This window comes from Euleptes europaea, chromosome 11 (assembly GCF_029931775.1).
Source record: "Euleptes europaea isolate rEulEur1 chromosome 11, rEulEur1.hap1, whole genome shotgun sequence".
NCBI classification, from domain to species: Eukaryota; Metazoa; Chordata; class Lepidosauria; order Squamata; family Sphaerodactylidae; genus Euleptes; species Euleptes europaea.
The window spans coordinates 57,721,752-57,749,184 of NC_079322.1; the positions used below are offsets into that span (position 1 = coordinate 57,721,752).

The 27,433-nt window shown below is 44.2% G+C and overlaps 1 protein-coding gene across 2 annotated transcripts in view; it reads left to right on the forward strand.

Annotated features, from left to right (window-relative positions):
- The first annotated feature begins 1,343 nt into the window (after positions 1-1,343).
- SPAG6 (sperm associated antigen 6) overlaps positions 1,344-27,433 on the forward strand; it is a 52,439-nt gene continuing 26,349 nt past the window's right edge. For both annotated transcript variants that reach the window (XM_056857000.1, XM_056857001.1), the window contains exons 1-4: positions 1,344-1,368; positions 2,316-2,411; positions 18,948-19,114; positions 24,744-24,927. In XM_056857000.1, coding sequence (XP_056712978.1) covers positions 1,344-1,368; positions 2,316-2,411; positions 18,948-19,114; positions 24,744-24,927 — 472 coding nt within the window. The remainder of the gene's footprint in view (positions 1,369-2,315; positions 2,412-18,947; positions 19,115-24,743; positions 24,928-27,433) is intronic.

Here is a 27,433-nt window from a genome sequence, read left to right on the forward strand (position 1 = left end):
CTTTCCGGAGCTGGTGACCAACCATATGGGCCATTTATGCCTGGCCTTGGATTTGCCGCTCTCTAGATGCGCATTTTCCCCACCCGAATTCTCAAAACTTTGCATGGGGGCTTACGGTTGAGTTCTGAGAATTTGCATGGGGGAAAATGTGCATCTAGAGCGCCGAAAATCCAATGCAAAAGCTTCCAGGCATAAATATCTCAGAGCGCGGCGCTGGGGTGCAATCCTAAGGGGAGAGCGTCCCATTGTGTCCAGCGGGATCTGCTTAGGATCCCTTCGCTCGCGCGCAGTCCGGGTTTGGGCACCGTCGAGGTCCCGCGTCTGTTGGCATGCAGAAGGTCCCAGGTTCAATCCCCGGCATCTCCAGTTAAAGGGACTATGCAAGTGGGTGATGTGAAAGACCTCAGCCTGAGACCCTGCAGAGCCGCTGCGGGGTCTGAGTAGACAATACTGACTTTGATGGACCCAGGGTCTGATTCAGTAGAAGGCAGCTTCATGTGTTCAAGTTAATTAATCAAATCACAATGCTAGTTTCCTTTCTAAAATATAAGGCAGGGTCCAGTGGAATGGAGCTAAAATTCTATTCATGTATCCTACAGAAATAGATTGCGTTGGAAAAACCTGGTGTGGGCATTTGTATGCATGGACAATCTTGTGTGCAAGGATAACCTGTTATAGCAGTGATCGCAAGCAAGCAAGCAAGAGAATCTTTCAGTGAGCATCTGCTTGGTATGCAGAAGGTCCCAGGTTCAATCCCCAGCATCTCCAGTTCAAAGGGACTAGGTAAGTAGGTGATGTGAAAGACCTCAATATAAGGCAGCTTCATGTGTTCATGTGACTGACTCGCCCCCCACCCCCCAGCTTTGGTTTGCAAGCTCCTTGCTGCATCTGGCCTGACTTCCGGGCCAATCCGCCCCCTCCTCCAAAAGCGAGCGGGGCCCGGTGGCTTTCGGGCTCGCTGCACATTTTCCCCATCCGGATTCTCCAACCTTAAAAATCAGCCCCCCATGTCGAGTTTGGAGAACTCGGATGGGAAAAACGCGCCTGTCGAGAGCGGCGACTCCCAGGCAAAAGCTCCCGTGCATAACGGCCAGACCCCTCCCGGGCCAGCTCCGCAGGCCGCCCCTCTGATGTCACAATGGGGCGGAGGGAGGCGGCCGCCTCTTCCGTTGGGTTGCCTTGGAGCTGGACGCACAGAGAGGGAGCCCGGGCCGCCCGGCAGCTGCAGCAGGCGCCGCCCAGGGGCCAGGTGGGGGGCAGGAGGAGGGGAGCCGCCGTAGGGGGAGCAGCCCTGTGCCCAGAGACCCCCGCCCGGACTCCCGCCGGCTGCCTGGAGGGCGACCATGAGCCAAAGGCAGGTCTTGCAAGGTACTGAGAAGGGGGCTCGTCGGGGGGTGGAGGAGTCCCCAAAGCCGAGCTTGGCAAGGCGACAGGTGTCGGGAGCTTTCGGTCAGAAACAGCCTCGGGCAGGGGTCTCAGGCGCCCCGAACTTGGGATGGTCTTTGCTGAGGATTGTCAGGGGGTCCTGCAAAAAAAAATACCCAAAAAACAGTTAGAAAGCCCCAGTGGGGGGAGACCAAACCCAGAAATTTTGGTTTTTTTGGCTCTCATTTTTAAGAACAATTGGAAGTCCTTTGGATAGGGCGGAGAAGCCACAGGGGAGTCCCCTGAGCGCCAAGATCCCCTCTCTGGACTCTTGGCCTTAATTTGTCAATAGCTCCGCTGGTTGGAGGGCACAATTCTGATCAGGAATGTGGCCTTGGGGTGGGGGTGGTTCGTCCCTCTCTCAAGCACCTCCCCCCCCTCACCTCCCTTTATACCACTGGGGATCAGACTCTGTTTAATCAACAACTGCTGGTAGGAAATCCAGGCCCTGATCTATCAATGACTGTAGTTCGGTGCTCTGAAAATGCTTCCCCAGGGTTTGCACTTCTAAACTGGGAAGAGAAGAAGAAGAGTTGGTTTTTATATGCCGACTTTGTCTACAGCTTAAGGAAGAATCAAGCTTACAATCACCTTCCCTTCCCCTCCCTGCAACAGACACCCTGTGAGGTAGGTGGGGCCGAGAGAGCTCTAAGAGAGCTGTGACTAGCCCAAGGTCACCCAGCTGGCTTCATGTGTAGGAGCGGGGAAACCAACCCGGTTCACCAGATTAGCCTCCGCCGCTCACGTGGAGGAGTGGGGAATCAAACCCGGTTCTCAAGATCAGACTCCACCACTCCAAACCACCGCTCTCAACCACTACACCATACCGGAGACTGGGGAGCCTCCCTTTAAAAACCACTCACGCCGCCTCTTTCCTTCCCTCTTTGCAGTCTTCGAGCAGTACCAGAGAGCCAGGACGCAGTTTGTACAGACGGTGGCTGAGCTTGCTACTAGGCCTCAAAACATTGAGACCCTCCAGAATGCAGGTACAATAGTAGTAGCAGTTAACAGTAGTAGTAGCAATTAGGCAACTGATGCTTCTGTCTTCGAGTTCTCTTGCCATGAAACTGAGCGGTTTGGTACTTTCAATTCCCTAGCCTTTTCCAATAGCAGCAAAAAGGGCCCAGGAAAATCATCAGCTAAGGCATACGGGTTAAGTATTAAATAATCTGGTATATTTACTTTATAGAGCCACTCATAGCACCGAGGGGAATCTCACCATGGCTGTTACCGCACTTGTGTTCCCAGCGATGTATTAAGAGTTTGAAAACGTTATAAAAAATACTGTTCGCACTTTGTTTGGCCCCTTTAGCTGTGAAGATGTCTTCCAACCATTTATAAGCCGTGGTATCCAAAAACCCTTTTAAAGCAATGTTTTTTTATAACATTTTCAAACTCTTAATACATACCTGGGAATACAAAGTGCGGTAACCCCACATGTGTGACTATTTACAGGCTATTTGAAAGAATTGAAGCCAGAACAAGGAGGGAAGGGAGTACAATTCGCTATGCTGTGTTTTCTCCTCCCTTCTCCAGGTACAGCTGTTGTAAGAGGAAAATGTGGTGCATGCATGAAGCAGAAACATACATTTGATGAGTTTTCTTCCCATTTTAATTAAGGCTGTTGTGGTACTGAAACTGTTAATGTGGGAAGTAAATGTGTCATGTTTTGGGAGATCCCACATTCAAAGAAGAAACTAACAATATTTGAATGTAAATGTTATCAGTGAAGCAGAGGGGAAAATGCTTAACATAGTTTGAATTTTTTACATCCAGAAAAGTTACCATTATACCAGTAGGAAAATATACTGATGAGCAATTGGTGCTGTCAGAGAGGCTTTTTGGATATTTTTAATCCTTAATTTTATAACAACATTAAACTTCTCCTATAATCCAATACTCAAGTATTAAAGGTTATGGAAGTGATTATTTATTTTGGTGGTGGTGGTTTATTTTTTATCTCAATTTTACTTTTTTTTTTTGTAAAAAGATTTTATCTTATTCAGGATATCTACAGTATCTTTTCCTTTGGTTGATCACTGGTGTCCTGATTTGTATCCAAGGGGTACGTGTATGCAAATAATTTGGGGGAAACTTAACAAACTTTTGATTCTTCTTCTTGATTAATTTTAAAATTGTTGGCAGGTCTTAAGCCTCATTCTTACCAAGAGCACTGAGGTTGCAAGAGTATTTTCAGGGCCCCACCACTTCAGATCATGACTGTTCCTCCCTATAAAAGTAATAATACTCCCTGTGATAGAAAACAAAGATTGAATCTGCATGATGATGTGCCACTTAAAGCACTTATCAGCTACTCCCCTGCTATTGCTATAAACATGTGAAAACCAGGCACTTAAAAATCATTGTATCGGGTATCTGAATTGACTTGAAGGCCATGCTGGAAGATGGATTTCCAATCACATTTCAGCCTTCATGCATTTTACCATGCATGTGTGAATTTTTTGTTTTTGATCTAAATGTTAGGGGGCAGCTTAGGATTCACGTGCTAATTTTCTACATGTGGGAATGTTTTTCCATGGGGGTGGGGGGAGCATCCCATGTGAACTTTAATGTGCTCTGAAGTGTAGCAGTCCAGGTACATGTTTAACCACCTCATCACCTTTTTCTGAGAATTTGTCCTTATTTGCTTCTAGTGTCTCTAGCTCTGAGTGATGCAATTTTAGAGATAACCGTGCTCATGGAGAATGGTCTAGCCCGAGTTAAATATTCCTGTTCCATTGCTTTTGATGGCAGGTATTTAATTATATGCTTAATTCTATAATTGAACCCACTGTTTTTTGTTGCTCGAGTGTTGCCCTTACCTTTTTCGCATGCTCCGCTCCCTGTGACTCTAAACATATTTGTTTTACTTTGATTAGTTATGGCATGTAAGATATATGATGGCTTTAAAATGTTTCACAACTGTTAAGAATCACCTATAAACAAATGTCAATCACAGACATTTTGCCTGTTAAATTCTGCAGCCATTATTGTTAAGGTTTCCGAATGAAAGTCCCCCCCCATAATGTTCTGTTTTTAAAAAGTTTCCTTGCAAAACAGAATCTATCCCGATTCCTTGTCTTCTGCTTTATGTTTCTGAAGATGTAGGCTCTTGCCTATGAAAACTTGTACCACAGCAAATGTATAGGTCTCTAAAATGCCACAAGACTCTTGTTGTGTTTACTGATCTCAGTCGAATTTGCTTCCTAGTAAATTGTTTCAGAGGCTGGTTGATAGCATGCATCACCAAAGCTCTGGCCTTTAGCCAGTTGCTCCAGTGTAAACCTCAATGGAATGAATGGAAGCCATGCCAAAACCTCCTGCCCAACTTGCATGTATTTCATAGGTTGGGTTCCTAATGGGTTTAACTTTGGAGATTTAGAAGTATTTAAAGAACTCCACAAGTCTGATGAATTATTTTTTAATGGAAGAAACTGAATAACCTGTTATGATAGAGTGAGTTAATAAGGCACAATGAAGATGTTAATAAAGCACAATGAAACTGAAATTACATTTAGTAAAGACATCTTATTTTTGTCTCTGCTGTTTGGGGTTCTTTCATAATTTACTTAGAGATGCCTAAGGCATAAGAACAAGATGTAGGCATTTAGATTGAGAATAGAGACTATAGAAACGAGGCCTGGCCTTACTGAGCTTGTTTTTTTAGGGTGTTTTTTGTTTTGTTTTAAACAATGTGAGGAAATGTCTAAAACAGCATTGTTTCCTTTAAACACTTGTCAGGTTTATCTTTTTAAGCAAGTATGGGTTGCAAAGGACCCTGGGAATAAATAAATACTTTCCAAATCTTTGTCTTACATTTGTATCATTTTAGAAAGATGTGCTGTCAATTGGGGATGCATTGTGGATAACACCAAGGCTGTATTATATTTGTTCTTTGGAGGTTTTTTTTTAAAAAATACATAATGAGGCTATTCACCATTTATTGAAATATGAGGCTGTGGTTGTTTCTATTCAGCTAACCATTTTAAATTATAATTTATATTTTGACATTGTCAGGTTTTTTTGGCCTTAAATTGAGATTGGCTGTTTATTTGCTTCAGGAATAAGCAGAATTTGGTTTAATACTGCAATATAATTTAAACTCCTTAAACTTGGGGGGGGATGTTTCTTTTAAAATAGAAATCTGGTTATGGTCCAGTCTTATATTCACAGAACTCCTCCTTAGAAGCTGGAGGACCTGACAGTGGGAAAGTGGCAAAAACCTCTGCATTCTACAGCTCTAGTTATATCTCACTTCTGTGAGACTTCCACGTGTGACCAGCCAAGCCAAATGCAGGCCAGAAACCCTGCCTGTTGGTTTACTAGGTGCTTGAATAAATCTTGTTATCTGTTGCAGGCTGGAGCCTCAAATCTACGGGCCTGCTTAGATCCAGTAGGATACAGCGCATAGCAGTTTGGCTTAGTAGGTTGCAGGTTGCAGCATTTAAGAATAGGGCTGTCCCTTTAAGTGAGGCTCTATGGCAACTGTAACAAACAGAAGCTAATCAAAACAGGAAGTGGCTTTCACATACTTCAGAAGATCAACCAGATCTCAGGTTGTAGGTCTGAGCAGAAAGGCAACATCCACAAGTACTGCACTTGTCTGAGAAGCAAGGAGATAATCTTGTTGGTTTTATCAACAGCAGTAAAGCCAGATAATAAATAGCTGCTGCTGCTGCTGCTTCTTTTGTATTAGCATCCATCACAAAACCCTAAAATAATCTTTCAGCTTCTTCCCTTGAGTAGACCTTGGAACGGAATCGTTAAACATACCTGTTCAAACAAGATCTTCCTTCATCTAGACTGTGTTCAATCTAGATTTATTTGTCTACTCAATTTATATCTCACTTCCCCCCTCCCCCTCAACGGGGACCCAAAGTGGTTTACAACAGTCTCCCCCTTCACCATTTCATCCTTACCACAACCCTGTGAGGGTAAGTCAGGCTGGGAGAGCGTGACTAGCCCAAGGTCAACCAGCAAGCTTCCATGGGCAAGTGGGCATTCGAATCGGGGTCTGCGAGACTATAGTCTGACAGTCTAACCACTACACCACCGCTACTTCAAAAGATCCGTCTGGTGCCTTCCATCTGCTCGCCTAGCTGAAGTTTGTGTATTGTGATCCGTACGTTAGAGGCGCCTAGGTAATTTAGTATAATGTTTATATGATTTTATAGGGCTGTTTTAAAACGTTTTAATGCATTTATTGATTAATATGATTTTATATTCTGTAAGCTGCTCTGAGGCCATTTTTGCATGGTCAGTTTTGATGCTCACTCAAAGCTCAAAATGCCTATTCACAGTCCTGACGCAAAGAAATTCCACCCCCCACATGCCTGCTCCTTTGTTCCTGTTTGCATAGCCATTAGGATGTGCACAGCTAACACACCTCTGTTGTTTTGCATGGTTCCTTGAGGGGGATTCTTCGTGGCAAACACCAAAGGTCGCGTTAAATGGGCTGTTTAGTAATGCGAAGCAGGTATGCGCCGGCTTTGCAGTCACTTCTGGAATGACGGTTCAGCGTGCAAAATTCAAAAAAAAAATACGCAGGGCAATTCAGCCTGGAACGCGTTGCTAATTATCATGCAAAAATGGCCTGAGCCTGGCTTTGGCCAGGGAGAGTGGGGTAACAAATGGAAATAATAAATAAATAATAGATCTATTATTTATTTATTTACTTTGCCACACTGGCTACATCTATTTTTTGTTTATTGATTTACTTCATTTTTTTTTAACCCACCTTTCTCTCCAGTGGGGACATAAAGCAGGTGACATCATTCTCCTCTCCTCCATTTTATCCTCACAAAAACCCTCTGAGGTAGGCTAGGCTGCGAACGTGTGACTGTCCCAAAGTTACCCAGCAAATGACATATATTTCCCCTCTTCCTTTCGCGTCATTCAAAGCAGTGTACTGAGGGGTTCCCAGGCAATGTCCCGTCCAAGCAGTGACGGTACCCAGGCCTACTTAGCGCAACTAAGAGCGTTTCATCATGTGCCTTTAGACCATCTGCTGGCCAAGTGTGGTGTGGTGTTGCTGGCTGCAGAACACTCATCTCTTCCTCACAGGGGCTCGTTCCAGCGCCACTAATATGTTTCTTAAGCACCAAGTTGACCTACAAAGAAATGGGAAACAATGCAGTACATTCCTTCCATTGTGAAGTAAATCTTGGGATTTAAGTGCTGTCTGAATCCCACTTCTAATTTTTTGGCTATGATTAGTTGGTTTCAATAGTAATATTTTGTCTAGAAACTCCTAATTGAGAAACTGATGGCAGCTAATTATTTCCAAAAATAAAAAAATATAATACAGTTCGAAACACAGTTGTATAGCAGACTGCAGACAAATCTGTTCCTTTTCAGGCTTCTAGTTTTTTTTTAAAGGCTGAGGCTCAGCTAACTAGATAGCGCTAAAAGAAGAAGAAAAAGGAACAGTGATCAGCTCCTTCTGCCAAGAAATTGTATTGTTTTCTAAGTAAACAGTGATTTCAGTTTCTAAAAAGAGGCAAGCCACAATCCAGTGTACACATTATGTGCTGGATTGTGGCCATAGCTTTGTAGAGTCTAATCCTTTCCATGTTTGCTCAAAAATGTCTGGTATTTTGTTGAGGCTTACTTCCAAGAAAGTCTGCTCAAGAGTCCAGAACCTTACCCTGAAAGCTGTGGAGTACTTTAGGTTTCTGTTCACTTCAAAGGGAAATGGATGGTAGGTTTTTTACAGTTCACTAAATAGGGCCCTTACCATTGTTCCAATTACAGGTCTCTATTTAATTACAATTATATATGCCAACTGAGGATATACTGCATGCATCTGATGGTGGACTAGTTTGTGAAACCTTATGCCATAATTAAAAAAAATATCTTTAAGGTGCCATAAGATGCCGTTTTTTATTTTTATATTAATGCTGTGATCTTAAGCCATTTAGCATGGCCCTAAAGAAATCGGTGGGATTTTGAGCAAACTTGCAAAGGAGAAGGGCTGCAAGTATAAAGGGATATTCAGTTGTGCTCTCAGTAATAGTAAGCACCATTGTAATTGTGTGTGTGTAAAGTGCCATCAAGTAGCAGCCGACTCATGGCAACCCCTTTTGGGGTTTTCATGGCAAGAGACTAACAGAGGTGGTTTGCCAGTGCCTTCCTCTGCACAGCAACCCTGGTATTCCTTGGTGGTCTCCCATCCAAATACTAACCAGGGCTGACCCTGCTTAGCTTCTGAGATCTGACAAGATCAGGCTAGCCTGGGCCATCCAGGTCAGGGCACCATTGTAATTAATCCAAGACAATTGGGATGCAGGCCTCGCAGCTGTGTTTTCATGCCATGTGCCATTACTTTTTTGTTCTGTTCTTTTAGTGTACCTTTTTAGGTTCATTCTCCTATACTGATGCTACACAGTGCAACTGCATGTAGGATGTATAATTTATTAAAGCCTACTTTCCAACCAAAACTCTACGACAAAACCCAACACAAACATCTGGCACATTTTTGTCCTGCTGCTCTTCCAGGGAACCTAGCCTGATTTACATTATTCTCCCTTCCCCACATCACCTTACTGCGACCCTGTGAGGTAGGTTGACTGAGAGAGAAGTACTGGCCCAAAGTCAACCAGTAAAATATGGATTTCAGGTTCCCCAGATCTGAATCCAACCCTCTACCACATTGGCTCTAAAACAATTGCAATATTTATTTGTTTGTTTGTTTCAATTTGTATCTTGGCCAAGGCCGGGCTCAGGGCAGCTAACAACACGATATATAATGATATACCAACACTAAAATCACAGTATAGAGTATAGAAACAATTAAACAGCCCCATAGGCATTACAATTATAAAACATCGGAATAATAAAACATCAATTCAAGTAAACAGCCATTTAAAACAAACCAGTGGCACTCGTTATTGGATCACAGAGACTGCTAAAGGACCTAATAAGCATTAGCTGGGAGCAAACAGAAGAAAAAGAGGGTGGGGTGGGGGGTAGGGAGACCGGCACTGAGGTAAAACCGTAGCTGCCCTCAATTATAGGCCTTGTACAAATCTATGATGAGACCACACTTGGAATACTGTGTACAGTTCTGGTCACCACACCTAAAAAAGGATAATTCAGAGCTTGAGAAGGTGCAGAAAAGAGCAACCAAAATGATTAGGGGACCAGAGCAACTGTCCTATGGGGAGCGGTTAAGACGCTTAGGGCTGTTTAGCTTGGAAGGAAGGCGGCTGAGGGGAGACATGATAGAGGTCTATAAAATTATGCATGGTTTGGAGAGAGTGGACAGGGAGAGGTTTTTCTCCCTCTCCCATAACACTAGAACACGGGGTCATCTGCTAAAGCTGGAGGATGAGAGATTCAAAACAGATAAAAGGAAGTATTTTTTCACACAACGCATAGTTAAATTGTGGAACTCCCTGCCCCAGGATGTGGTGATGGCTGCCAGCTTGGAGGGCTTTAAGAGGGGAGTAGACATATTCATGGAGGAGAGGGGTATTCATGGCTGTTAGTTAGAATGGATACTAGTCATGCTGCATACCTATTCTCTCTAGTATCAGAGGAGCATGCCTATTATTTTGGGTGTGGTGGAACACAGGCAGGATGGTGCTGCTGCAGTCGTCTTGTTAGTGGCTTCCTAGAGGCACCTGGTTGGCCACTGTGTGAACAGACTGCTGGATTTGATGGGCCTTGGTCTGTTCCAGCAGGGCCTTTCTTATGTTCTTATGGAATAGCTCTGTTTTACAGGCCCTGCAGAATTCTTTAAGGTCCTGTAGGGCCCTGACCAAATTAGGAAAGCAGTTCCACTAGGCCAGGGCTGAAAAAGCCCTGGCCCTTGTTGAGGGCAGCTGGACACTCTTCGGGCCGGGGACCACTAGGTGATTATTATTTGCAGATTGGAACACTGTGAGGGGCATACCAGGAGAGGTAGTCCTGTTGATATGAAGGTCCCAGACTGTGTAAGGCTTCAAAGGAACACCTTGAACCTGATCCAGTGTTCCAGCTGGAGCCAGTGCAGTTGACGTAGCACTTGCTGAATATGGGCCCTCAGCGGGGTCCCCGTAAGGACCCTTGCTGCGGCGTTTTGTACCAGCTGGAGTTTCTGGATCAGTCTCGAGAGCAGCCCTATGTAGAGCGAGTTACAGTCGTCCAGCCTGGAAGTAATCGTCGCATGGATCACCGTGGCTAGGTTGGGGTGGGAGAGGTAAGGTACCAGCTGCCGGGCCCGGCGGAGATGGAAAAAGGCCGCCTAGGCCACAGCTGTGACCTGAGCCTCTGTTGTTAAGGAGGCCTCAAGGATCATATCTAGACTCCTTAAAAAGTATTCAGGAAAAGGGTTCTCAGGGATGTCTTGGTCTAGGCTACTTGCTGCTCCTATTCCCCCTGGCGGGCCTCAGTAGCCATAGGCAGCTGGCTGTAGGGGTTCTCTGCTGGAGCAGCTTCCTGATGATTTGCTTACACTCTATTCCAAGCGGCGCCGAGTGTTCAGTTGCACTTTCTGCTACATTTCTTGGGATGCTAATGCTGGATCTTGCCGTGGGTTTGTTTGCCCTCCTCCTAACAGTTGGCAGTTGTGATAACAGATATATGGTACGAAGAGCATTACTGAGTTTAAAAATAGAACAGCTGTACTTGCCTCCTCTTGCTGTGCACAGGCAGATCTTGGCACTTTTCCAGTAAATGGGGGGGACGGACGACAACTCCCTGGGTCTCTTTACGGGATTTTGGATTCCGTGCTAAAGCAGGAAGAGGAAGGGTGAAGCCTGGTAGAAGGATTGTTTCTCTCTGTCTCTCTCTCTCTCTGGCTCACACATCTTTAGAAGCTTGGGTGGGCAGCAATATTAAATCCAAAATTCCAGTTAGTAAATGAAATCGCATGCTGACATCAAATACCAGATTTCAAATTCATTCTGTGCCTTCTTTGCCCTAGCAGTTAAGAGAGAGCCCAAATGAAAATAAATAAATCTTGCAGCATTTTTGAAACAGAAGATATCCAGGCCTGGGCTCTGGCATCTCTCCAAGGGAAAGAAGGCAGCCACGACATACGTCTGTTGTTGAAATAATAGTAATAAGCCTTTGCGTTGTGCCTCTCAGATGTTCAAAGCACTTCACATATATTATTTCAGTGTAGCCTTTGTAGTACAGGCTTCAGATATTATGGTCACAATAGCATCGTTGGCTGTTCGTAAAGATTGCAACGGAATATTGCATTTTCTCTGCTTGAACAGGAGAGGACCCTCCTCCTTCTCTCCATCTTTTCCTTCGTTCTTTTGTAGGACTTTCATAAGCGAGGATATAACATGAGTCCGAAGGAGGAGGGACTGGATTCCTTGGCCACCAAAACCCTTCCTTTGAATCTTACAAACCTCTGCACCAGTTCCCATTCACAGGTATTTAGGAAGTCCCATTGGCTTGGTCCAAAGTTTTTCAGTCTCTTCTAGTCAGCCCAAAGATTCTGATCCACCACTTGTGGTCCCATCCTCTAGGTGTGTGCTGAGAAGCTGGGGCGCTTTCTGAATCCTGCGCCGAGTTTCCACCCTCCAGGTGGGGGCTGGAGATCACCCGGAATTACAGCTGATCTCCAGATGACAGGATTCAGTTCCCCTGGAGAAAATGGATGCTGTGGAGGGTGGACTGTATGGTATTATGCCCCTTCTGAGGTCTCACCTCCCCAAACCCCACCCTCCACAGGCTCTACCCCCAAATCTCGTGGTATTTCCCAAGTAGCAGTTGGCAACGTTAGTCCTGCACCTTGAGATGTTAAAATTCTGACAAGCACTGTGATTTCTTCATTTTGGGGTGAATACTCAGTGAATACTGAGAATTAACTTTTCAATCTGCATGTTCTACAGGCCTCACATATTCAGAGGAAAAATAGAACTTACAAAGTTGTACATGCCTCCAGTGATCGCACTCTGGCTGGCTGGTAAGTGGGGAGTGTGGCGCTGAGATCCCATTTCTAGAATTGCAAATGGTTTGGCTTTGCTAACAGGCTGCTGGTTATGCAAGCCCTCCAGAGACAAAGCAGTGAAGGGAAATACATGCAGCGAGAGAGAACAGAAAAGCCAGGCACAATGTGAGCCAGAGATCAGAGGAAGGCATAAAATTTGTTGCTGAGCAGTTTTTCACTACTGTTATAGAGCATAATATACATCTTGGGTGATACTCATTCACACACATGTTTTCCCGCCTAGCCCGTCTATCCCTTTGTTGTGAATGGATTGTTGGTATACAATGCATAGGGAGCTATGCACCGTGCATGTTTCTTCATAGCATATAGCGTGTTCCCAAGATTCATGCCCATTCATTGCATATGGAACCTGCTGCTGGGGACCTGAATGAACCAGTCATTAGCCACATTGTCATTAGCAGCAGTATTTTAATATCTAAAAATCTGTGAGGTCAATTCAGGGTACTTGGATTGCCATAGGACAGCCAATGCTCAAAGGAAAGGGTACTCCAGTTCCTTTACTCTAGTTTCAGAGGGTATAAATGGACATAAATCTGATATTAAAAACCACACAATAGAAAATCTTTAGCAATTTCAGTTTCTTCATTGTCTTCCTTAAAGTGGTGCAATTCGCCAGTAGTCATTACTTTTGCCTTTTTGATGTTCAGCTGTAATCCTGCTTTGGTATGTTTTGCTTTAAGCTTCATCAGTAGTCATTTCAAGTCTTCACTGTTTTCTGCCAATAATGTGGTGTCATCTGCATATCTCAAATTTTTCTTTCTTTCTTTCTTTCTTTCTTTCTTTCTTTCTTTCTTTCTTTCTTTCTTTCTTTCTTTCTTTCTTTCTTTCTTTCTTTCTTTCTTTCTTTCTTTCTTTCTTTCTTTCTTTCTTTCTTTCTTTCTTTCCTCTTCTGAGTCATATTACTCAGGGCTGACTAAAGACTGGAGATGCTGGGCTCTTAACTCACTCCTGAAGTCCAGACATATGGGAGTGTGTGCCTGTATGTATTGTGGGTGGGGGGGAGAGACACTTCCTCAGATGAAAACGTAGCTAGGATATTGGCAAGCAATTTGCCTGTCAAATTTTATTCCCACTGTATTGTGATTTATGCACTGAGCCTGTTTCCATGTTTATATTTTCAGGCATTGCCTTTAAAGAATATCTGTATTCTTTTTTCGGCAGTTACGGCCCAGGATGTTAGACCTCAGTATGCCTTATGACAGGCAGCTGGTGCCACTCTTCATGCCAAAGGGGTGTTGGTATCTCTCACAACCCAGCCATTGCCACATATCAAGTAGCAGCGTTTTCACTTGCTTTCTGTCTTTCTCTGAACTTGGAACCATATGCTCCTGAAGACTTAAAAATGCCTAACATCCTCTAAACGTTTGACAGGACAGGAAGGAGGAGTTCCAGTCTCCTCTCACAGCCCCACTTTCTTATTCCTCCCCGCACACCAAGCCATCTATTGAAGTCCTCGGGTATGAGACAACCAAGGGGGAAAGGCTGGGGTTAGGTCTGCCTTTCACAAGCTGTTCCTGTCCCCATCTCATTCCCATCCAAACAAAATAATGTCCTCCAGGCACTGAGGAAATATTAACGGATACATACATTAGTGACGCCAATCTCCAGGTAGTAGCTGGAGATCTCCCACTATTATGACTGATTTGTTTCCCCACTCCTACACATGAAGCCAGGTGGTGACCTTGGGCTAGTCATAGCTCTCTTAGAGCTCTCTCGGCCCCACCTACCTCACAAGGTGTCTGTTGTGGGGAGGGGAAGGGAAGGTGATTGTAAGCCGGTTTGATTCTGCCTTAAGTGGTAGAGAAAGTCGGCATATAAAAAACAACTCTCCTTCTTCTCCTCCTCCTCCTCACCTGGAGAAAATGGCCACTTTGGCAATTGGACAGTATGGCACCGAAGTCCCTCCCCTCCCCAAACCCTGCCCTCCTCAGACTCTACACCCAAAATCTCCAGGTATTTCCCAACCTGGAGCTGGCAACTCTAGTGTACATATATACATATATACCACCTATAAAACATCTTATACATGTTCTCTCTTATACTACTTGCAATTGTAAATTTAAATTCTATTTTCCACAATCTTTCCCACTAGACAAACTAGACAATGGTACGGTCTTTTGTGAGAGGCTCACTCACCCAATCCTCCAGCTGGATAGCATGTCCTACATCTACTGCCCGCGCAATCATAACCTTTTTAACTCTTTCTTGTTCTAAATTATAAGCTAAGATTAATTGATACATTTTAGCTATCATACCTTTATTTTCTGATTCTAATATTACTTCCAAAGTTGACTTTTTATCTATAAACCCTAGTTTTTGATCTTTTTGAAATATATCATTTATCATATATCGTTCCAGGCTGAAGTGCCCCACATACTTTATTTTATTTTAGTTTTTCACGCTGAACCATCATTCAGGAAGTGACTGCGAAGCTGGCGCATACCTGCTTTGCATTTCTTAAGAGCCCCTTTAACGCGACCTTTTGTGTTTGCTCCGCCCCACCTCAAAGAATCCCCTCAAGGAAGCATGCAAAATCACAGCCATGCATTAGCTATGCAAACGGCGGCTGGCTAATGGAAGGAAAGAAGGAGCAGGCGAGTGGGGGTGATAGTGGAATTTCTCTTTTAGGGTCAGGACCATGAATAGGGATTTTAAAAGTCGCATTTTAAAAAAGAGCGTTGAGTGAGCATCAAAATTGACCCTGCATAAATGGCCAGTGTGTGTGTGTGTGTGTGTGTCTGTGTGTGTGTGTGTGTGTGTCTGTGTGTGTGAGAGAGAATGACAGAGAGAAAATCCTCTCTGCACTGTCCATAATTTCAAAACCTCTGCTCATGCTGCTCAGTTCTTCATGGGCTATTGCCTTTTATTTTTCTCTGATCAGTGGGGATTTTTTTTTTTTAATGTCGGAAATGCATGTTAGCAGAAACTGGCTGTAAACTGCTGCTGAGTAATTTGGGTAATCTCTCTGGATGGTTTTGCTTAACTACAGAACGTCCTGTCTCAAAGCCCGGCACTCCGGAGTGAGCCTCTCACAAAGGGACCGTACCATTGTCTAGTTTTGACTCAGCACAAATGCTGCAGGAGCTACTGTAATTAAGCATATAAATAAGTCTGAATCCCCAAGACTCGTTTCCTTGTAATTGCTACCCAAAGAACCATAAATTATAGAGTTTGCTCCCTAGATTAGTAGTTTCTAATATATGTAAGCATAATGTGATGTAATGCCATCCAAGAAGTTACGGTGGGTTGATAAATCAACATATGGCGCACATTAAAGTTTTGGAATAAATAATGGAATTTCTTTTCATTGTATTTATATTTCTTCATTATCATATCTGCATATGTTTCTATATGGGACGAAACTGCAGTTATTTGTTGTTAGAGCTTGTTTGTATGTTCAGAACAGCAACCCAGTAACAGCCTGGGAATGCTATTTCTTTTTGTAATGTTTACCATTTTTGAGAAATTGATCCATTGTCTGCCTTTTAATCATTCAATGAAGTTACTCAGTGTGATTAAAATGTATTTACAGGTCGTTGGCACGTTGCTGTGTATGCTTTGGGGATAATGAAAGAGTCTGATATAACTTATAATTTAACATTTTCAAAATATTGCTCTTAGAAAAGTCTTTGGAGGCTTGAGCTGCTGCTTTTTTAAAGAAAATGGTTGAGTGGAACATGGATATCTAGAATCTTCGCACTTTTCTTTAGAAAACTGACGTTATTATGATCTGGCATATCAGTGTGTTGGGAACATCCTGGGAAATTTTACAATGGCTGTTAAGGGTTTAGCACTCCCTGAATAAGACCACTTATGTGTTTGTTAGAGCAGAGTCCTTTTAAAACTTTCATTTATATTTTATTTTTTGTAATTTATAACAATTGCCAAATAGCTCATGATTCATCCTAGTTGGATAAATTAGTGCCTAGGTTATTAGGGAGTGACGGATCCAAGATGCAGCTAAGGTAAACTGGAGGGTGCGTACACAAGGCTGCTAACACAGATTAATTACCCTTTAATCACCCTGTCAAACTCACAATCAAAGGGCTGTTTTTCTCACCCTTTCAGGACATGTGTATGGGTGAAATGGTAAATTCGTATCCATGTTAATGTTTGTGAGTACACAGCTGGGAGGTTGTCGCTATTCAAATTAATTAACAAGGAATACAAGCCTTGATCTTCTGCCAATATGTCCCTAGAATTTTTTTTTGCTTTTCTTTATTTTATGGGGAAGGATTTGGTTTGTATGGGCCTTCCCCCCCAACTCCAGGTAAGCTCTCACTGAGATCAAAATGTCTGTTTGAATGTAAGGGCCCTTTCTTACATTGTCCTCCGTTGGCAAGGAGCTGGCAGAGGTGGTGTTTCAGGTGGTTTCAGTGCATCTGATAGAAAACCGATGCGGTGAGAGAGGGAGGCGGCAACGCAGGTTTCTTAAGCTCCTGTTCTCAGACAATTTACACCATTCACCGTGGGAGGCAGTGACAAGTACAAACGTGGGAAGTAATCTACATGTCTACCCAGTCCAACTGTTGCCCCCAGGCAGTATCTCAAGCTTTATTTGCCCGATATCCTGTTCTCGCCTTTGCACACAGTAAGAGTGTATCAGGCAGGGGTGAAAGTAATTTAGAATCATCGAGTTGGAAGGGTCCATTCAGGCCATCTAGTTCAACCCTCTGCTCAATGCAGGGGAGGGTCCGTGGCTCAGTGGTAGAGCATCTGCTTGGCATGCAAGAAGGTCCCAGGTTCAACCTTTGGCATCTCTAGTTAAAGGGACTAGGCGAGTAGGTGATGTGAAAGACCTCTGTCTGAGACCCTGGGGAGCCACTGCCAGTCAGAGTAGACAATACTCCCTTTGATGGACCAAGGGTCTGATTCAGTATAAGGCAGCTTCATGTGTTCATGATCAGCCTAGAACATCCCTGACAAGTGTTCATCCAGCCACTACTTGAAGACTGCCAGTGAGGGGGAGCTCACCACCTCCCTAGGCAGCTGATTCCACTGCTGAACTATTGTCACTGTAATTTTTTTCCTAATGTCCAGCCGGTACCTTTCTGCCCATAATTCATACCCATTATTGCATGTCCTATCCTCTGCTGCCAACAGGAACAGCTCCCTGCCCTCTAAGTGACAGCCTTTCAAATACTTAAAGAGTTCTACAATTTAACTATGCATTGTGTGAAGAAATACTTCCTTCATTCACCGACTGCAATCAGTATATAGTCAACCCCTGTTCTGCTTGGGTGCAGTTTTGCCTGGGGTCTGCTGAACCGGAGGACTTAGTCACAAAAATATAATACTTGGGCTGCAAAAGTCTGGAGGACTTGGCAAAAGGGCAGCACAGTGTCGAAGGAGACAGCCCTGGATTTCTACCCTAGCCAAACTCAGTGAACCTTTTGTCTAGTGGTACCACAAAACCCTGTGCCACTTGAGGCCTGTTTGGCTATCCATGGTTGAGTTTAGCAAACCCGCAATGCATTTTAATTTTTGCATTGTTCTTATTAAGAGCAGAATTAAAGGGAGGGCGGCATGTACAGTGAGTTCCTTGCACGGCAGAACTTCCGTCCTTCTGTGAGCAGCCCCAGCCACATCTGGGAACCAGGGACTTTGCGTCAGAGAATGCAACACAGGAAGAGATTCCACCATGTACTTTTTAAAGAAATGAATCACTGGCGATTGAATAAACTACAAGCAGCAGAATGTGAGGTGCGTCTGTGACGAAAAAGTGCTCTTATTGGCTGAAAAGGGATCTGGGACCCTTGCTGGATTTGAAGAACTTGGCATGGGTAGTGTTTATTTTAAACAGTTTGCTCAGGGCTCAGTGTACTCTGTTCTGCAAAAGAAATTATGTGCCTAGGTAATTCACATTTTTTGCTATGCAAAACTGAACCTTGGGACCTATATAAAGTATGCCAGGTAAGTATATTTGTGTAGATTTGCTTATATTAAATATTGGATTAGATGACGTACAAGCTGAGCCGTGAACTACTAGTCACTGGGAATCCTGGTAGCATCCCCCACTCTGGCTTCTAAGATTTCCCCATTACTCACAGACCTTTGGTCCATCAAAGTCAGTATTATCTACTCAGACTGGCAGCGGCTCTCCAGGGTTTCAGGCTGAGGTCTTTCACATCACCTACTTGTCTAGTCCCTTTAGCTGGAGATTCCGGGGATTGAGCCTGGGACCTTCTGCATGCCAAGCAGATGCTCTACCGCTGAGCCACATCCTGGGGCAGGGAGTTCCACAATTTAACTATGCGCTGTGTGAAGAAATACTTCCTTTTATCTGTTTTGAATCTCTCACCCTCCAGTACCAGATACCGCCTGTACCAGATACTTGGGAATGGCTTTAGAAAACAAGTGGAGAACTTTCTGTTCGGGAAAAGGTTTCGTTCTGTCCTCTCTTCTGCAGAAAAGTTGGTCTCTTGATCTTATTTGGCACATATTTGGTGGCTGGTGGAGTAGACACAGTTGAGGTTTATGTGCAAATTTCCCTGGACGTTCTTAGAGTTAGCATTTTATTGTTTTGGAGCAGTTTTTTTCTAATTACTATATGGGTTTTCCTCTCCTAACTCAGGTGTCATGGCTCTGCTGAGACCGCTTCTGTTGGACGTGGTTCCGAATATTCAACAGACAGCTGCCTTGGCTCTTGGGAGACTCGCCAATTACAATGATGATTTGGCAGAAGCGGTCGTGAAGGGGGATATTCTTCCACAACTTGTCTATTCGTTGGCTGAACAGAATGTAAGGAACTATGATTTCCTTAAACATGTCATTCGTAGCTGTCAAAGCTCCTGTCTTAATTAGATATTTAACAAGACTCTTTAGATTTGTCTCTGGTTATGGTTGGGCTGCATACGGTACGTGCATGGATCTCTCTGGCAGAAGGTCTCTCTGGATAGAAAGTATCCATAATTGTGACTTAATGAATCTTTTTTTTAAAAAAGATTTTATTCTTAATTCATTAGCTGATGTATATTACTCATAATTTTTATTTTCTGAACGGTTTAATGAAATGATGGTTTGGAAAAAGCTTCAAGGTAAAATGAAAGAATCAGAAATGCTCTGTAGGCAATTAGATGTTCGCGTTAAGAATATATGTAAAATGCACAGAAACTGCACTTCTATGATCCCATCAATCATACTGCAAGACACGAAAGTCTAGAAAATGATAGTGTTTAAATATAAAATATAATTATCAGTGCTTGCATCATGAAACATATTTTTAAAAAACGTTTTTTATATATGCTCACTAACTGGCAATGTTATATAGGACAAATGCTGAAAATTTACCATTTGCTTATTTACTATTTTATTTACTTCATTTATTTATTTCATTCATACTCCACCTTTCTCCCCAACGGAGACCAGAAGCGGCTTACATTGTTCTCCTCTCCTCCATTTTATCCTCACAACGCCCCTGTGAGGTAGGTTAGGCTGATACAGAATGACCAGACCATGGTCACCCAGCAAACTTCCATAGCAGAACGGGGATTCAAATCTGGGTCTCTCAGTTCCTGGTCGAACACGCTAACCACTATACCACATTGTGTCTCTGATATTACTGTGAGATATCATGTAACATGCATAACATACATGACATAGTTTGGAGTTAGTTGGTGTACTAGATTGGGGGTGGGGGGAACCCTCTGTCAGTCTCTGGTTGAAAAGGTGAACCCAAGGAAAATGAGCTGAAGGGAGAAAAGACCCCTACCCCACTTCCCTTTTGCCAGGCTAAATTCATGTTAAATCTTTAAAATCACCAGCAAAGCAAGAGATGAGGCTTCTCCTGTCTCTTCCTTAAGCAGACTTGTGGCTGACACCCTTAACTCTGACTGTTGTGCAACACACCTGAAATCCTTTGTTAAACCTATTTTCTCCTAAAAAAAGCAAGTGGTTCCCCCTGCCCTTTGCTGGACAGAAAAGATGCAATCTCATTTGCCAGACATTGTGGGAAAGAGGCTTGCTTTTAGGGTTGCCAGCTCTGGGTTGGGAAATACCTGGAGATTTTTGGGGGTGGAGCCTGAGAAGGGCGAGGTTTGGAGAGGGGAGGGACTTCAATGCCATAGAGTCCAATTGCCAAAGTGGCCATTTTCTCCCCTGTCTGTAGTATATTGACTGCCCAAAGTAGCCTTTATTGTTCATTCTGAGTTTGCTAGGAAGGACTGATTGTTTTATAACAAGACATGGACAGGAACCACTCATTTGTTCCACCCATGGGCAAAAGACATTGAGAACATCTGAGATGTTGCAGTTATGGTTTAACACAGTGGATCAGAGCTACTGTTCTGAGAAGGAGAAAGACTTATCTGATATGTAGGGTTGCCAGTTCCGGGTTGGGAAATACCTGGAGATTTTGGGAATGGAGCCTGAGGAGTGTGGGGTTCGGAGAGGGGAGGGACTTCAGTGCCACAGAGTCCAATTGCCAAAGCGGCCATTTTCTCCAGGGGAAGTGATCTCTGTTGCCTGAAGATCAGTTGTAATAGTGGGAGATCTCCAGCCACCACCTGGAGGCTGGCAATCCTGCTTGCTTTGTTTCTTCACTTAGAGAGTGAACACTTCCCTGCCGATGGAGAAATAACTTTCTTTGGAATTACAGATACTTTTCGAGACTTGCTCCACTCTTGTGTTTTCTATTTCTAGCTGAGTCAGTGTTTTAGCTGTTTTACAGTGCATTCCTGAGCGGAATGCCTGGGCCGGGCTTAGGAAGCAACGAGGCTGCCTCCAAAGGAGGTTTCGGCCCCACTGAAACCTCCGCCTCATAGGGTTGCATAGACGTATCTCATGGGAAAAAAGGGGGCATTCCTGGGCCGGAATGTCTTAGGAGGCTGCCTAACTGTGGCCCTGCCCCCAGGCCGGCGCCATGACGCCCCGGGAACGCCTCCCAGGACGCCGACACGGTTTTTGCCGGCGTCCAGAAGCCAGCGAAGGCTCCGTCGGCGTCCCAGCCTGGTGCTGCCGCGATAGCGGCCGGCAACCGGCGTCCAGGCCTTCACGCCAGCGTTGGGACCACAAATGCCGGCGTAAGTTGGCCAGACAAAGCGCAGGGGGCCCTTACACAGACGCAGGCCTTGGCCGGCCTCCACAAGGACTTTTGACCTGGCCACCGGCGCAAGTCAGGAATGCACCGTTAGTGTGCTGTTATTGTCTTTATTTCCTTAGAACATCTGGTTCTATCTTGTACTCTTTCCCCTACATAAACCTTTTCCTTTGTTTAGGATTGTTCAGTTTGCCCTATAATTCCAGAGGATCAGCCATGTTAGTGTGTTGCAGCACAATTAAGCAGGACCCCAGTGGCGCCTTAAAGGCTAACAAAATTTATTCCGCTATAAGCTTTTGAGAGTCAGAGCTCACTGCATCAGATGAATTGATTGAGCTCCCATGCACAGGGGCAGTCTTCCGCACAGGACAGCCATGCTGGGGCACCCCACCACCACCTTAAAGCCAACTGGCCCCACTGCACCACTGCCCAGAAGCCAGCTGCGGAGTCTTAGTGGTGGTGGCTTCACTCAGGCAACAGCTGACAAACCTCCGTGCTGTCTGAGACTCAGGAAGTAGGGGGGAGGCAATCGGGTACAGGCAAGTGGGGTGCCCAGCCAAGTCCCAAGCCATGCTGTGAGAAAGGCACCCTGTCCAGCCAAGCTCCACCTGGCTGGCTAGACAGGTAGGCTGGGGGGCTGGCTCTTTCTCTCTTCTTCGCTCCTTTGAAGGGGAGGGGGACAGTGCCAGGGGAACCCCCTCGCTGTGATTCTAGGCCCCATTCTTGAGTTCTGCCAGGGCTGCAGAAGACCGGGCACCTGAAGAAATAAGCTCTGCTCACAAAAGCTTACGTTGGAATAAAATTTGTTAGTTTCTGAAGTGCCACTGGACATCTGCTTCCTTTTGCCCTATGGTAGCCAAAAATTCTCATGTACCAATGCTACTTCGGATAAATTTCATCAAGAAAGCAGAAACCAAGATTGAAAGGACTGCTAAATTAATAAAGAGAAAGGGCTGTTATAGACTTCACTTCTGACACCATCTGCTCCTATTTGGAGCAGACCTTTCTATGTGCTTGCGTATAAAATGTGCCATAGTCCCAGCAGCTCTTTTGGACCGATCCCCCTGATAAATTTTGGTTGACTTATTTTCTGTGAAATGTTAAGTCACCGCAGAGCTGGCTCCGTACACGTGAATCACGTTGGCTCAACTGTATCAGCCTCTGTGTCTGTGACTGTTTGTAATGTGTATTATTTCAGAAGTCTCTCATTTTGAATAACAACAAAGGATACAGTCCACTGGGAATTTAGCTGTGCAGGCACCAGTGAAATGACTGGGAATCGCACAGAGGATCCTCCCTAAAGATTCTACCCACTGATATTAAAAATCCTTCTGAATATGGCCCCCTGCTTAAAGCCTAATTATCTGGAAGTAATAATATGCATGCTCTGATGCACACGCAACTACTTACTACTAATAGTGCCAATGATCTTAAATTGTTGTTCCTTGAGTAGGCAACAACAATTTTACATAATTGTATACTCAGTCTTTATAATGTTATTGGTGTTCTGCCACCAATGATTCTTTGCAGTTTTTCTGCTTCAAGACCAAGGCCTCTGTTTACACTGACTATTTCTGGGTATCTTTCTCCATCCTTTAGTACTGGCTTACAATATGAATAACCACTACATCATTTTCTGCATTAGAGCACAGACAGCACCTATAGAGACCATTTAGTGTCGCCTTCCTGAGATGTAATTGTGTCAGATGCCCCAAATCACACCTTGTGTGACCAGTTTTTAAATCCAGAATATCTACCACTCCCTGCTTCCACCTTCACCATTGTTGGATGGGCTTAGGGTTGCCAGCCTCCAGGTGGTGGCTGGAGACCTCTTGCTATTACAACTGATTTCCACCCAATGGAGATCAGTTCACCTGGAGAAAATGGCCGCTATGGCAATTGTTCTATGACATTGAAGTTCCTCTCCAAACCCCGCCCTCCTCAGGCTCCACCCCTCAAAATCTCCAGGTATTTCTGAACCCAGGGCTGGCAACCCTAGGTAAGTTCCATTTTAGGGTTGCCAACTGCCAGGTAGCAGCAGGAGATCTCCTGCTAATTCAACTGATCTCCAGACGATACAGATCAGATCACTTGGAGAAAAATGGCCGCTTTGGCCATTGAACTCTATGACATTGAAGTCCCTCCCCTTCCCAAACCCCGCCCTCCTCAGGCTCTGCCCCCAAAAGCTCCCACCGGTGGCGAAGAGGGATCTGGCAACCCTATTCCATCTTCACAACCATCCCGCCTCACCTGCATGCACGCACTGTGATGGCAGAAAAAATTCATGTGTTGTCACCATGGTTTTCAATGCTACAGAGTAATTGAAGAGTGTCAAGGGGAAGCCATCTTTGACTCTGTCAATTTTAGTCATTCCCCAGCTGCCTGATCCTGTTGAGTGATGGCACTGGACATACATCTCTGTCCTCCACCTAGTGACATAGCCTTCCATGTGGATTTTCCCCCTTTGCCCAAAAAATAAAATCGTGAGGGAAACATAGGAAACAGAGACAGTATACGTAGAGATTCTAGAAGTACGTCTGACTGCGGTTTCTGCATGAGAAAAATGTGCCGAAAAAAATGGACTAGGGTAATCCTCACAATAATCCAAGGTGGCTGTCATAATCCTGTAAATATCCTCTTAATAATTGAATGATAACATAAGAACATAAGAAAAGCCCTGCTGGATCAGACCAAGGCTCACCAAGTCCAGTAGTCTGTTCACACAGTGGCCAACCAGGTGCCTCTAGGAAGCCCTCAAACAAGACGACTGCAGCAGCACCATCCTGCCTGTGTTCCACAGCACCTAATTTATTTGGCATGCTCCTCTGATCCTGGAGAGAATAGGTATGCATCATGACTAGTATCCATTTTAACTGGTAGCCATGAATAGCCCTCTCCTCCATGAACATGTCCACTCCCCTCTTAAAGCCTTCCAAGTTGGCAGCCATCACCACATTTTGGAGCAGGGAGTTCCACAATTTAACTATGCATTGTGTAAAAAATGCTTCCTTTTATCTGTTTTGAATCTCTCACCCTCCAGCTTCAGCAGATGACCCTGCATTTTCGATATAACATGTGTTTTGTGACTGGGAGTAATAAATGCCGGGAAAATCAGATTTTATGTTATCATACTGCTTTAACAAAACAAAACAAATCATAATTGCAATAAAGCCTAAACAAAATTTATTCCAGCATGAGCTTTTGTGAGCCAGATGTCACTTCATCAGATGCACGAAGTGCACATCTACAGCAGATAGGTTTATACACAAATTTATAAACAAGCCTCAAATAACTGCAGTCCATTCTCTCTTTCTCCCCTCGGTATTCCTGTAGCGTTTCTACAAGAAGGCAGCTGCGTTTGTCTTGCGAGCAGTTGGGAAACATTCGCCTCAGCTGGCCCAAGCGATCGTTGACTGTGGAGCATTAGACACGCTGGTGATCTGCTTGGAGGATTTTGATCCTGGAGTAAAGGAAGCAGCATCCTGGGCTCTTGGCTATATAGCAAGACACAATGCAGGTGACGTTAATGCTGGCAACATTTGAGAATGTCTTTAGGAGCAGCCCTGGAAGAAGAGAAACTGTAACCCTGGCCATGTGTTTCAAACTCTCCTCTGTGTTATCAGAAGTAATCCGTTTTCCAGGTAGCTGGAGATTTTTGTGTGCATGTCAAAGCATCCAGATAGGGTAGGGGAAAAACATGGAATTACTAAAGCAAATGTGTTTTTTAAAAAACAACCCACCCCCCAAATTCAAGTATATCTGAACATAAAAAAGGGAATAGGTTTCTATCTTGCACACTAGACGATGAAGTCTAGAAGGCAGGGTGAAATACTTGCTAGAACGAGTTCATAAATTACCAGAACATGTTTCTAGAGAGCAGCGTCTCTTTTCTCCTCATGAAGCAGCAGTCGATTCAGACACGCAGGGAAGTTGTGTCCATGGAAACGGCCATACACAGCATGCAAAGCTGACCACATGGCCAACTGGGGAATCCTCCCTCTTGTAGGAATGGCAGCCTTTTGATTGGGTGACATCAGGTTTGCTGAAGGGCACAGCCAATTGCTAAACTCTCCTTTAACGCACCCCAGTTAACAACAGGATAATTCTCCATAGGGAGATGGTCAAAAATAACCAACCAGGGACGTTTCCAAAGGGGTTTGCCCTGTTATGGTGCACTCCCACGGAGAGTTATTCCAATCTAAAAACCATTGAAATTTAGGCACTCGGCAGCATAGAGTTAGCCAGAAGGTCTGCTGCTCCAGCAAAAACAAAAAGGAGTATCGCACCACCTTAAAGATGAATAGATTTATCTAGACGTACTTTTTTTGGTTTTGTTTTTTTCCTTCCCAGGGAAAGCTAACTGCAATATGATAAGCCCAGTCAGTGGTGCTGGCATCCCAGCAGGGAGGAAAGGGCACCTTAGAGTTCAAAGAAAGACCTTCACAATGGGTGTTAAGTGGTTTCAGTGTCCATGTAGACAAGCTTAGTCTGTAATTCCTCACCTCCTGACCTAATGCTGATTTAGCGGGCTAGATAGAAACTCAATTCAAGATGCTCAAAGTTTCCCTAACAGAAGCTGAACTCAGAATCTCCATAATAACAGCACACCACGGGAGTCTCGCATCTTCCCCTGTTATTTCACCTTGCCATTCTTGGCTGCTTCTCCTTGCGTCTAGAGTTGTTTCTCATAGTTCAATTGCCTCTGAGTTTGAAATTTTGCTTGTAAATCCTGGTGGTTATATTTGATAAAGAGTCACATTCTCCCCCTTCCCCCCTGCGTCAAGATGGTTTATAGCTAAAGGTATAATTAAGGCAAGGCCATCCTGTATCACAGAATTAAATTCTTAAGACGCAGGATTTAATTTTAAAGTCCCTGGTGCTTTTTGTTCACTTTCTCAAATCTGGGGGATTTTTCAAAACATACCAAGCTATGATTTACCAAGCTATGATACACCACGTTATGTGTGTATATATGAAACTCTTTCTCCTTTCTCTAAGAAGACATTGCTTTAAAAAAAATGTTCCTCACTGCCAGAAACAAAATCCCTTTCCCTTCTCTTTCCGCATATCCATGATCTGGATGGACAGCAAGAGAGTGAGAGGAAGTTCTGCTGTAAAGTGATCTGGTCTATCCACTCATGATCACTTTGTAAGATTTTCATTTGTATAGTTATTTTTTGGGGGGTCTTCTTCTTCTTCTTTTTAAAGGAATTTGGTGTACTGCTAATCCTAAAGACCGTACTCTGCTTCTTGTTATACGAGCAGTTTTCAAGTATTTTTAAAAGAAAACTTTTGCTAGAATTTCATACTATGTCACTGCCATTCCTTTGGCCGCCCTCAAGTCAAATTGAGCTCAGTGTTACAGAGGATTGCCAGGTCCCTCTTCACCACTGGTGGGAGGGTTTTTGGGTGGAGACTGAGGAGGGCAGGGTTTGGGAAGGGACTTCAATGCCATAGACTCCAATTGCCAAAGCAGCCATTTTTTCCAGGAGAACTGATCTCTGTTGGCTTGAGATCTGGCGGACCTCCAGTTATTACCTGGAAGTTGGCAACTATAGTGTTACCTGGCAAGAATTTATCTGCTATAGGCTGTTCTTCACATATCTCATTTTTATCCTTCCCCTTTTCCAAGGAGATTAAGACAACATACATCGTTCCCCCTCCCTCCATTTTTACCTTCTCAATACCCCTGGCGAGGTTGGCCCAAGATCACCCAATGCATTTCACAATGAGCAGAGATTTGAACCTTGGTCTCCAAGATATAGCCCAAATTCTCTAATCATTATCCCACACTTTTTAAAAAAAACTAAGATAATATTGCAAATATATAATGAGAGACAGTGTGGTATAGTGGTTAGAGTAGGAGCAGGGAGACCCAGGTTCGAATCTCCACTGCAATAGAAACTTGCTGGGTGATCTTGGCCCAGTCAAACACTCTAAGCCTAACCTACCTCACATGGTTGTGGTGAGGATACAATGGACAAAAGGAGGACAACGTAACCCATTTTGGTTCTCCACTGGGG